This window comes from Vanessa atalanta, chromosome 5, assembly GCF_905147765.1.
Source record: "Vanessa atalanta chromosome 5, ilVanAtal1.2, whole genome shotgun sequence".
In the NCBI taxonomy this organism is placed as follows: Eukaryota; Metazoa; Arthropoda; class Insecta; order Lepidoptera; family Nymphalidae; genus Vanessa; species Vanessa atalanta.
Window position 1 is genome coordinate 3,744,278 of NC_061875.1, and position 13,965 is coordinate 3,758,242.

At 32.5% G+C, this 13,965-nt stretch overlaps 1 protein-coding gene across 4 annotated transcripts; it reads right to left on the reverse strand.

Annotated features, from left to right (window-relative positions):
• Positions 1-6,019: 6,019 nt before the first annotated feature.
• Positions 6,020-13,665, reverse strand: LOC125064153 (kinesin-like protein KIF18A). 4 transcript variants are annotated; one of them, XM_047670992.1, is made up of 8 exons: positions 12,953-13,665; positions 12,533-12,751; positions 11,325-11,530; positions 10,911-11,215; positions 10,595-10,776; positions 9,558-10,476; positions 9,073-9,192; positions 6,020-7,522 (listed from the first exon to the last, which is right to left on the reverse strand). In XM_047670992.1, the coding sequence occupies exons 1-8, from the start codon at positions 13,505-13,507 to the stop codon at positions 7,455-7,457; spliced, it is 2,574 nt and encodes an 857-aa protein (XP_047526948.1). In that variant the 5' UTR covers positions 13,508-13,665; the 3' UTR covers positions 6,020-7,454. The 4 variants fall into 4 exon arrangements, with proteins under 4 accessions (XP_047526948.1, XP_047526947.1, XP_047526946.1 ...); XM_047670991.1 differs by having other exon boundaries at positions 6,020-7,525; XM_047670990.1 differs by having other exon boundaries at positions 6,020-7,537.
• Between the last annotated feature and the right edge of the window lie 300 nt (positions 13,666-13,965).

The window sequence follows — 13,965 nt, forward strand, 5'->3', positions numbered from 1 at the left end:
TTCACGAGTTCTATGACACGTGAAAATTTTTCGGTCCACCGAAATGCATATTATGAATTATGAGGAATGACATATCCAAGCAACTGTTTACGAATATAAGATTACAAAGGTTATTACCAAATTATCAAATGGTATAAAGTCAGACAAATAAAATAATGATTTAAAATCAATTTGAGATATATGGTAATATAATATTTTACGATATTTGAAATGTTTGTATACTTAATATCAATATGTTAATTATGTTTGTCAAATTCCGGAACATCAATATTATCGTATAGCGGCAACACAGCTGCGTGTATGTCATACGCAATTTCGCAATTATTTTAAAATACGCTACACATTTTCGTGATGTGAAACAAACAATTGACACAAAGTCATAAACGTAATTCACGTTTGCCCATAATTTTCTGTTAAAACGCAATTTACAAATGAAAATTTCTGTTTTCGTGTCCTCATTAATTATTTTTCGACAGCACATCGCGTAATCACCGCTTTATTACAATCAGGGACTTGTCAACGTATCGACTTCGAATACATTGCATTTAATTAGTTATAAAATATTAAAATCAATTTTAATTCAATAGATTCAACTTTATAATACCTATTTTTTTATATTCAAACTTTTAGACTAATATTCTATATTCCGAAAAAGGTAAACACGTACATTTGCATGTTATAAATAAAATGATTAGTCGGTAATTACTAATTATTTATTATTGAGGTTATTTATAATCCAAACATTTAATATATGTAATTACACATAATTGGTATTTGTTCATAAGGTATTTTCTAGTTTGTATTATGACTAATTTATACATACCACATATCATAAGGTAGGTATATCATGATCAAACCAATAAAATATTTGGATTATCTGTTTTCTAGGAAAAACTCATTGGTAAGGCGAATGTTCCTTTTTATTCATTTGCCTGATTATTAAAATAAGGATTTTTGAATACGAATACTCATTTCATTTTTTCTACTATAGGTTAAACTTGCCAGGCAAATAGGACCGAATCTATGATTTTCACAATGCTAACGGCCCGGACCAGCAGTTCATATAGTATTTACATATAGTATATTATTTCCATATAATATTTAAATAACATCTACACAAGTTACATATTACTCTGTAACGAAACTGATACTCTGTAAGATAACTGTACAAATAGTGTTTGTAGCTAATATAAATATTATTAAATTAATTCGCGTTAAATTTTATTATTAGCTACTAGCTTCTAAATAAACTCGGTAAAGTCTAAACATGGCATAAGGTATAAATGTTTATTTATTGATAGCTACAATATTACTACTTTCTTCAGTACGAAGGTATTCAATCTTAATCCTTTTATCTTACGACCACACGCGAAATGTCGACAGTTTATCACCTATACCATCTAATTACCAATTTTCCAGTTAACTGAACGGTGAGACCGAATGATTGACCGATTTAATCAGAGCGTAGTGAATGAGCGGATCTCTCCGTTCAGGGTACGGCAGAAAAAATTGATTGCGTTGAATCAATTCATTTGCGGCGTCGGCGGACGTTTTTGTTGACACCTTGGACCAATTTTTTATTACCTCGAGGACTTGATCAAACTGAGGTCTGTCAATATTAATTAACTCAAAATCTGGTAATTTTTTTGAGAAAATTAAGAGCGATTAATTGAGGCCGTTTATTATAAAAGCTAGCGTTACTACAAAGTCGGAGCAAAAGGTGCCTAGACTCATAGAATACCTAGAGCTGGCAGATTGCCGAAAATATGAGAAATGTTCTCTTCGCAAATGTAGGATGCAGAGCCCGAATGGACCTATCAATCATTCGAATGTAAGAGCGTACAATGTAGACAGCTCGTTGATTAAGCAGCTGTATTACGTAAGGAGAACTTATTATATTTTAGAATTTTGTTGCGCTCGTGAAAGCCTCCTTTTATTGTAAAGACAATACATAAGGAAGCGTATTAGTACAAAACAAAATACAGATACATTCGAATGAGAATATTATAATTAAAATATTTATCTTTTTACATGGCTGTTGAAGAGATACTTTTAAAAAATGTATATTCTTTATTATTTTCCTTTTTTATCAACGGCTCGATTTTTTATTATTAGTAAATACAAATCATACATTCTATTTCATTCATTCGTTCATTTGAACATACTTTGTAATCGATGGAAACAAGGACCTCACCGAGTTAGAAACGGCAGTGACAGAGCTGGGTGCATTTCAAAGGGTTCAATTTGCATCGGCCGTAATTAGACAGTGAGCTGACTACGGGAAATTTGGAATTTATTTTATTACTTGCTTTGTGCTTCCTGCCACTTCATTCCTCTCACTTTATTGCGTTATTTGAAATCTTCTATTGGTATACGATTGAAGAACATTTCACATCATTAAGAAGTAGAACAGAAATTTTGGTAAAGCATCCAATAGGTAAATTTTTTTTAATCACCTGATCTAAGATTCTAAAATCACTAAGTAAAATAATTACTTAGTGATTTTAGAAAAGGCAATATATGTAGGTAAAAATATAAAAATATAAATAATACAGACTATTCTCTATGTTTCAAAATTATATATATGAAATACTTGAAGCTTAATATATCAGTAATGTTGAGGACAAAAACTATCTTTTCGGTCGCTTTTTAACCGTGGCAATAATAAAACAAAAACTCGAAAGCCTAAGATTTATAGGATACAAATGTCTACAGAAAAGCCCGTGACAGTATAAATACTGTCACGGGCTTTTCTTCTATCTATATATATCATTCTTTAACAGTAAGTCAGTCACAAATACCAATTAAAAAAGGGGAAAAAATATTACCCTTTTTTCATTTTCCTTTGTTTAACTTATTTGTCAAACATTAAAGAAATCAAATTTTAATAATATCATATCGAATTGTAACTAAAGGAGTGATTTTATTATGCCTAATACTACCGTGTTGAATTTAAAATGATTGGATTAAAATAGATGTTGGAAAAACATAATTGCATTGGATACGCGTCGCCAGTGTAAGAATAATTTCATCATTATTGAAAATGAAATGAATTATATGTATACATTGCATATACATATAATATAGTTAAGATCAATTATTAATACTAGCAAGAATATATTCCGAGTTTAACTATTAGTACTAGATAAAGAAATGTCAATAAAAATAAATAAAAAATCCATACATGTTTTTAATTTATTAAACTTCTTAGAATCAGTCACAAATTTGTTAGAAAATATAAACAATAGCTCATTAGGCCTACAATAATAATTATTTTTAATACAATACATACCTAATAAAAAATTCACACAATATTATAATAGAAAATACACAACACAACCTTAAAATTATTAATATTAAAAACAATATGACGTAAACGATTATCAGAATTGTAACAAAACTATTATTACAAGCTTAATTTTTTTATAAGCTTCCAGTCTTTAGGAGTTGTATTATATGCCACTTTCAGTCTATAAGATCATAGATAATATGTTTTTAGGCTATGATATAAAGCAAACAGCACAATAAATTTCCAAAAAACATGATACTTATACAAAATACATAATTCATTCTCTATATTCTACCGCACGTTACATAAAAAAAATACACGGATTTTTGTAATAAATTCAAGCTTATCACGGATATACTGATAGTTACAAAGCGTACAATTATGATTAGTTAGTCAACTTATCCATTTGACAGGGTAAAAGGGTGCAGTATATAAAAGTAGAAAGTGTTGCGGTATTCCCTAATCCGCTACTGTTCTTCGCGATACTGTTGTACTCGTACTGTGTACTTGGGGCTAAAAATCATTTATTATAATCGATAATCGGTAGCCGTTAAAATAAAAAACATCATTTATTTTATTTACAATTAATAGTAATGTTTAAAAAGTTATTGTGACAACCCTTGTATTTTGCACAGCGGCGAAAGAGTTAACTCACTTTTAGTTCTTATTACACTGGACAAGTATAATTAGTAGCAGGGAAGTCAAATATAGGCTGAATAAACGTTTACATCATAGTGTTTCTTCAAATTAAAAAAAAAAAATAATTACACTAAAAAAATTAGTCATACTTACCATTTCAGTAAGATATTTATCATTAAGATAAATCGCGCGTACATATCTTATCAAAAAATTACATGTTAAAATGTTACGTTAATTAAATTAATATAAGAAAATAAACTATAAAAGTTGAAAACATTATCGCTACACAAATAAATACGATTCAATAGACGATTTCTTTCGACTTTCTTTCATTATTTATTAAAGCTAAAAACCTTTATATTAAAATCACCGAAGTAATTCCGTTGTTCCATTCGTTAGTATCGTGAAAAATAGTTGTTATCAAAGAGTAAGACAGGAAAGTATAAAAGAACGTCACAATATGACATTTAAAATATATCAATGTACATGAAACATGTAATTAAAATAATAATAAATTAAAATCCATTGGCAATATATGTTTCAGTGAAAATTTAAATAGTCAATTGGTAATGTATTTGTGAATGCTTGAAATTTTGATTAAAAACAATAAAACAAGAATCCGTATTGATATAACATTCAGAATTTATTGATACCTTTAATAGCGCTGTTTTAATGATTTTTTTATTATGACGTAGTCTCACAACCTAGAGTACTGAAAAACGACGAATGATACGTCTTACGGATCAAAGCCTTTTCTGCACTTAAAGATTCAGATAAAATTGGATTTCAGTCCTTACAGTTGCATTTAAACTTTAACAATCGTTAATATCGATCGAGTTCACTATACAACTTATGGAACGAAGTTTCGTCTCTTGTTATGTTGTCTGTACCTGAGATAATCTGACGCAATTGTACGGTCAGTATAAATTATTTTGTCATTTTGCGTATATATTTCAAAGTAAGTTTTCAATCAGATAAACTACAAGTGCTAGGAGACTATCGTTAATTTAAACATAATTTAGAATTTTCCTACATACTAATAAATAACCGTTTTTTGTTGTGTTACTAATTTTTACTAACTAATTCAAATCATATTATCGTTCAACTATTATGTATTTCATATTGGAAATGAGTAAAAAACAAAAATGCTTCATTGTTAAATTGTTTTGCGCGACAGTGCAGCCAATTACGTTTGACACAATCTAATTTAACGGGGTTAAAATGTTTTTTTTTAACAAGTGTAGAGTCGAGAAACATGGCAGTATCTAGTATATAATTTGACTTATTGTTAATTAGTTAGCAATTCTGATTAAATACCCTAATATTTTATTTATAATTGATGGAAATAAAGTTGTCACAGAAGGACTCATTAATGTATTTTAAATAAGCTATAACGTTGTTTCCACACGTAACCGTTTAAAATATTTCTGATGTTATGTGACAGATAATACCAGAAATAAAAGATAAAAAAATAAGATGCGTTATTTTAGAAATGTCACGTACGGTCTAAATATAATCGATTATTATAAAATCAACGAACGAACTGATGCATTTACAATATCAAAATATAATTGGATATTGTGTTACATCCAATAAAATATCCAGCCGTGTTATAAATAATACACAAAAATATACAGCTATGATTTAACTCGTGTTAATATTATTATGTGCATTGAAAGGTTTATATTAATCGATAGTTTCGGAAATCGTTATCGGCAAAATCGATTTGTCATCATACGATTATCATTTAAATAAAAAATAATATTTAACTCTCTTGTGTCCCATCTCAGGCACTATATTAATGATATTGTAAAATTACAAATGATACTACGGATTGAGATTCAATTTAAAAAAAAAGGATATAACTGAAATGTAAATAAAAGTTAATCAAATATTACTTTGATGTTATATCGTATCAATCGAAACAAACTTAAAATTGTATTTATGTATAACAAATATATAACTTTAAAATTTCGATATTATAATAAATTAAATTATATATTAACGTAAATTACATTTTATAATCTTTGTCGAAAAAATAAAAAAAAGATTATAAAACTAATAACGGCGGTTTTAAAAGATATCAAACAAAAGGCAGTGCAATTATTTTTGCGATTGTTACATTATTCATCCGACATGACATTGACTATAGTAAAAAATCCTTGATGTCCTAACAATCGTCCGATGCTGGCCAGTCTTTTTATTAAAGAAAAATTTGGAGACTATAACAACATGATGCTTTATTGATTAAATGATTTAAATCTACTCCCCTCGGATAACGCGCCCGAAGTTCTCCGTTAATTAAGCTATGCTGTGTAGCAACGGTTTAGAAGATTTCGATGTGATGTGATAAACGAGAAGTGTAAATTGACGGCTGAACACCTGATATGTTGCAATAAAATGTTATAAGGAAAATTGTTGTTGTATTTCAAAGATTAGTCGTGACTCGTGAACGATTTAAACTTCCACACGCATTTTCATGAACGTACGTGTCGTTACAAAACTTTACTTTTTAGAAAAGCATCATTGGAGTTTCCCTCAGACCGGGAAATTGATTCGAATGAAGCTTGGAATGATGTTTATAGCATAATCAGACTCAATTTTAAGAAGGTTTTTATTCTTAATAGTTCCAATAAATCGCGGTGTGCAATCATACATGTGTCTATGTGAATTCTGCTTGACGCAAACATCTAGATAGCGGAATCAACCCCTTACTGTTAACACAACCGCTAATTCCATATATCACTACACAAGCAACCTACTCAAGGGCCAAACAAGAATGTTCCGTTCAAAAGTCTTACATCAACAGATCATACTATGAATGTACTATTTTCCCAAAACAATTTATAGTTATAGTTGTTTGTAGAAAATATTGCATTTTTTATATCACAACATATCCCCGACAGTTTAGTGTGGAAACAGCTTTATACCCCGCATACGTAGAAGAATCCGCAGACCCACAGTGTTTCAGTTTGATGAAACTTCGCTCAAATACGGAAAACTAATCCATTCGCAAGTTTCACTCCGCTGGATACTTTATTATTTGATTAAGTTATTTAATCGGTTTGCAATGTTATCGGTTTATGATATATCTTAAAATAAAGTACTGAAATTATTTCATAATATGAAGATACTAAACTAATTGTTTTATAATTTCTAAAAATATCAGTTATCAGTATCCTATTTTTCCCCTTTAATATTATAAGTTATATTGCTACGTACCTTTAAAATTTTACATATTCTTATAGTAGATAATAATTAATTTTACTTCACGACTTATCTTACTTACTGGACACTTATTGCCGTTAAAACACTGATCAGTATCCGAGAATACATCTATAGGAATTTCCTATGATCACTAGTGTTATGTTCACAGGTGGTCACCGGTGGCCACTGGTGGTCACTGATGGTCACAGATGGGTTTTATGGTCTTTAATTGTCACTGGTGCCGACTGGTAGTCACTGGTGGTCACTGGTGATCGCTGTTGGTCTCTGATGATCACTGATGACTAACAGCGGTAGCTGCTCACTTCCTCGAGTTGACGGCTGCGGGTCTCGAGTACGGATGCGCCTGCACCCTCTCCCTCGCTCGAACTGCTTTAAACCCCACTGATTTTTCAGTGACAGTAGTCTTTCTCGAGCCGTCTGTTAGTTTGTTAATGAGACAACACAACATTAACACACGCAATACATGTTAGCTAAACAATATTATATGTTTGAATAAGACGTGCTATGTAATTGAGTTTGGCACGAATCGATGCAGTTAATTAGTATTGATAAACACGTCAAAAGCAACCGTTATCGTTAGAAACATACATGGTTAATGTCAAAATTAACTTAAGCAGTAACAAGTTAATAAATGTAATAATAATAATAATAATCTCATCTCTAGTGTTCCAACGCTGATTTTGAAAGTTACATGGAGTAAATTAAAAAGAAAATTTAAGCGCATCAAGTGTCGTAACAAAAAAGTGTCGAAACAAATAACGAGTATAAACATATGATTTCAAATTTAGAAGACCCCCTTAATCAGGGCCGGACCGTAAGTTTAGGTGGCCCTGGGCTAACACTACTTAGGGGCCCACCTAAGACATAACTAAACGTCGACTTGAATTAAATTAATTGAATGGGGTTGATTATTTGCAGGACTCGCAGGGCTGTAAACCATACGATCTGTCAATTTAAGAAAGTTATGGATTATTTCGTATTATCGTCTATTTTTGACTTCGACTTGACTTAGCTAGGGCCCCCTTGAATCCACGAGGCCCTGGGCTGAAGCCCAAAAAGCCATATGGTAGATCCGGCCCTGCCCTTCATTAACTTATAAAAAATTAAGAGACACCCGAGCATCGAAATTTAAGAGACTACGGATTATAGAGCTCACTTTCGTTGTTTAAACTTTAAAGGAAAACTAAAGCTATCTTTAATTTTGAACTCTAACCCTTCTCCCATTACAGAATCCTCCACAAACTAGTTAAACTCACTTTACACCAATTTTTTTAACTTCTCTACAAAATATTTTTTTAATCCTGACCACTATTTATATGTCTGCATCTTACATGTCACCAACACCAAATATATACAAAGTAATGTTAAGTAAATACCCAGACAAAGACAGAGAGACGGGCACTTCATTAAAACACTTAAGAGAAAAATATATTAAAATGTCTATGATTAAGTTTCTTAGACTGCTTCACGAGTTCAATAACGAGCGATAATAGTTTCTACAGCAAAATAAAGCTGGTGCAATCCAACAATTTTTTTATGGTGGCTTAACAGTGTGAAACACACCGCGCTGTTCACTGTTTTAAACGCTACATTAATAATATTCATAATAAAACCTAAGTTTCGGGGGATAAATTTTATAGAAACATTCACATCGTTTAAGAAAGTATTTACTTATCTAACAGTAATAGTTTTCGAGAGTCACGTGCAACAACATAGACTCACATCTATAACTTTTGAAGTTTTGGAAGTATTTTTAATTTTGCACTAACAATAATTAAAAATGAATGAACTCGTGAACCAGCTCGTCATGGAGGGCGAGGAGGGCCGTTATAAAGTTGTATACCATATATTGTAACCAGGAAGGTAAGAGGGTGGGGGGAGGGGTACGCAAAGAGAACGTGCGGAAGGCGTCGTACCCTGCACGGCGCGCTGCAGCGGCGTGCCGTCGCGCGCCAGGCTGGAGCCGAAGCCGGGCGGGCGCGGCGCGGCGCGGCGCTGCGGCAGCGCCTTGCCCACCGCCGGCCTCACCAGCCGCCCTTGGGTTCAACACACGAGACTTAAAAAATCGAATGCGAGCAATTCCCCCGTTCTGAGGTACTACTAAAATGAATTAAAACTGAGATTAATTTGAACATGCACGTGAATATTAGCGTAAATGATGAGATCGTTACTTTTGATCGTTAAGAAATTTGAAACTCAATATGACGTGAGAGTCGATCGTGACCTCTTTCGACTATTGCGACCTCTTGAAATTTCATAAGAAGGAAAGAAAAAAATTTATAATACATATGTCATTTTCAAATTTTAAAATAATATTCTTCTATAATACTATAGATCATACTGACTAATACAATTTAATGTAACAAGTAACCGTTTCTGGATGAATTTAAAGTAGACATACCTTTGTTGTCATTAAATGTTATAGTCCGAGGCATGGTGTTCGTCCTATCCATCAGACCCTTCTTCATAGGCTGAACTTCCGCCTTCAATTCTGTTTTTACTGGCAAATTCTTCCAGGCATCGATTTTACCCGCGAGCACAAAGGTGGAATTTAGATCTTTCGGGTCTAACCCGACATAGTTCTCCACATCTAGAGCAGGATTTGTATTCATTTTAATTTTCTTTGCTGAATTAAGATTTCTTGTTGTATCTAAGCTCTCTAAAGAATCATTTATTATGATAGTTTCGTTATTAGCAAGTTTAATAGGTGTTCCTTTGCGTTTTTTAGAGAGAATGGGTTCACAATTTTCTATATCAGTAAAATCATCACTGTCTGTCACGATATCAACAGTAGAATTCATATCTTTTGTGTCTAAATTATAATCCATCGTGGTTGTGGGTTTGTCCAAGTTCAAAGTTGATACAAATTTGAAATGACTATCACTCTCCGTGTCTTTATCTGACCATGTGATCCCTTTAGCGGATTTTGCTTTCTTCATAATCTCTAAATATTCAGCCGTCAGCGCCGGTGGCGCTTTGTCGTAACCTTTCAACGTCAAATATAATTTTTTGAGCATACTGGGCATATCACTCATGTATTCTGTAAATGCATTGATCTCGTCATTCTCTATAGCCAACAATTTGTACCGTAAATCGTCCCTCGCTCTGAGATGACGTAATTCACTTTGCATCTGGACTTTTTCGACAAAGTCAATCAATTCAGGACAACAAGCTACGGCCTCATTATAAAGTATTTGCATCTTCTTGAGGCTCTCATTCCATTTGGTCCAAGCGGTCATTATTTTGGAGTCCAAGTTGACAGACTGTTTCAAGTAGTTTTCAGCCGCACGTTCCTGTCTCGGAATTTCTTCCGTGCACATCTACAATTACAATACCTTATTATTAAAAACTTGTTTACAAAAAAAATATTCAAAGTATACATTTTAGGCATTGATATAGGCTACGCCCGACTGACTCTTGGACTGTGGCGGTCGGTACCTGCTCCATGGCGTCGCTGGAGGAGCGGTGCGCGAGGTCGGCCACGTGCGAGAAGGCGCGCGTGCGCAGGCGCTGGCGCAGCGCCAGCACTCGCTGCTGGCTCATGAGCGCCAGCAGGCGGCCCTCCAGCGCGCCGTGCTCGCGCTCCTCCTCGCTGATGCGGCGACGCCACTCTTGTTTGTCTGAAAAATATACGTCATTAAAATAATCATCTGGCACGACTACTTGTATGGTACATCCTAGCACGCAATGGAGAAAACGGATTGATTTCGAGATTTTCCTGTTAAGTTAGATAATAGAAAGCTTTTTCGATTACCTTTATCCTTGTTCACATCAGGTTCTTTATGGACTGTTTTAACTGCACAAAGTGTAAGTTTCGCTTCCAGCTCTTTAACTTTCTTCTTTAACTCCTCATTTATCTTCACATACTGTGACAATCTCATATTCCCGTCCACAATATTCTTCTTTATACTGAGCTGTATCTTGTTAGCTCTCGCTGCATACTTTAGTGTATTGTAAGTATCCTCGTAACTAATACTCGAGGGAGATACATTTGCAATCATAACAGTTTTGCAGTTTCCACCGAGGCTGTCTTTGAGGAGACGTGTCAACTTTGAATCTCTAAGACAGAAATATTAGTGTTACATAATAAACCAAAAGTAACTTAATTTCATTTTGTAACTAAATTTATTTTAACTTATTAAATTACTTAAATATAATTAAATATTACCTATAAGGTATGTAACTACTGCCATCTGCCAATTTGTTAATACAATTGCCGAGTGAGAGTAGACTCTTGTTGATATTAGCACCCTCCTTGAATCGATCTCCTACACACCCGGTGGCAGAAGCACGTTCACTGCCAGCCAAGTCTATCATGGAGAGCTTGACAAGCCGTAGCTGACTGCTTGTTTTGTACCTCATTTTTACATACACCTATTTTGAGATAATATTATTTTGAATTAAAAAATTGTTATTTTAATACTAAATGACTGAGACTCACTAAGAAACATTTTTGTACCAGGAGCTCTACATAATTATTAAAAGATTCAATTCAAAATTGTTCATAATTTACGAATCAAATGTATTATTTCAGTGATGGTTTACAATCCATTCTTAACATTCTATCCATAAGGATGTCATAAGAGTACATTTAAACATGTCAAGATAAATATTTTTAATTGTTGTTTATAAGGTTTTAAAGTGTTTTCATATTAAATAAAGGTAAATATACATATATAATAAGTTTTTTTAAATCTAACTGTTTACTATTTCATCAATATCATATATATTGTAATAATGTCTTTAATAATATATTTCGTTCATGTGATTATATAAAGGACTTTGTCATTCAAATATAAAATCAGTGGTAACAGAAACGCAGAAATTAGTGATTAACAGCTGAAAGAGCACCTGCTAAACATTGTTTATAAATTTATTCGGTTAAATTCCATATGTCAAACTGATAACTATATAACTAGATAGCAGTATAACTACAGGCACAAGGGAAATGGCAACTTACTTCCCGAGGTTGGTTTGTTTGTTTAACATCAGTGGTTTAAGTTATTGTTTATATTTCTAACAGCACAAATGTCTATTGGCGATGGTGGCCACTTGCCATTAGTTTGTCATTTTGAGTCGATCCACTTTTTGATGGTGTAAGTACTGTTGAACTTTTCGGCTTGCCTGAGCCAGGGCAAGCTCTTTCAATTTTAACCATTTTTCACAAAAACTTTTAACGTCGATATTACTAACGCATCAGTGCACAGCAGAAGCAAACTAGTTTTAAGAATTATTAATAATGACATCAGTTGGGCCACATGCCTACCCACAAATATCATTAAAAAATAAATCAAGTGTGCTGCTTTCACCTAAGAACACCTATGGAACACCTATGAATACCTGTAATAGAAAGTTTACTTTCTAATTCCAACATACCTGAAAAACAGCATGACTCCTAGAGCTTTCAGCATTAGCATCTGTGGGATGTTGTGTTCTATTTTTATTGCCATTTTCTAGCATGTTTAGAAGCTCCCGAGCTGTCTTGATGTTGTTGAGAGTAAGACCTGCTACCATCACACCATACTTGGAGTCCTCTCGCAGTTGTAGAGGTGTGTTGGATGGTTTTAACAGGTCATATACACTCTCGTTATACACCTATTATATAAATAAATATAGTATATATAGGATAATTCAATTAATAATATACTAAAGTAAGATAACAAAGCTTACTGAGTCCTTCACACAACATATTTAATCAAAATCATTTAATTTTATTTCGTTTTGAATTGTTATTATTGTAAACTTTTTCTTTATTTTACTGATTCGCATTATTAACATAAAAAGAATATGACTTACCTCTATATATGAAACACCTATATCAAATTCTCTCTCCTTTTCAAATGAATTTATAGTATAGAATAAATGTTCCATAGTCAAGTAAGTAATTCCAGGGTGTTCTTTATTCCCAATCATAGTAAATGTCTTTCCCGCGCCAGTTGCTCCGTAAACAAACACTGAACAATTATAACCTTCCATTAAGGAAGTCAACATATCCTTCGTCGTAGTTTCAAAGACATCTTGATTAGAAGCATTTTGTCCACATACATTATCGAAAACAAACTTCAACTCTTTGTTGGCGCGCTTTAGAAAACTTTTATTTGGCTGTTGTACGCCCTGGTAGAAAAATGGTCGTATCTCTTCTTTTGGGTCGAACACTAACATTTTGTCATCAACAACATCAACCACCACACGATTGTTGAGGTCCATTTCCTTATTGTTTAAGGGTCTAACTCTAACTACGACTTTTATATTCGCAGCCATATTTTGAGTCGATCCACTTTTTGATGGTGCAAGTACTGTTGAACTTTTCGGCTTGCCTAAGCCAGGGCAAGCTCTTTCAATTTTAACCATTTTTCACAAAAACTTTTAACATCGATATTACTAACGCATCAGTGCACAGCAGAAGCAAACTAGTTTTAAGAATTATTATTAATATCATATAAATTATAAGCTTTAAGCGCACTTATAAAATTGAAACTCAATGTCGTATTTTCGTTTGAAATTTTGAATCGTATTCGTAACCGTCAAAAATTTAAACTGACAGACGCAATCGGTAGTGAACGGACGTCACGCATAGTATAAGTATAACGTTCTGAAACAGTTAACATATTTATTATTTAATTAATTATATTTCTAGACAAACAAATTAATTAATAAATATAAGCTTAAATAAAAATAATAAATTATTATGGTAAATTTTAAATATCACTATATGAAATAAAATAGTTAATAGACAAAATATATATCACAAAGACAATATAAAACAGACCACTTTTAGAAATACATAATCTTAATAGTAAACAAATAAA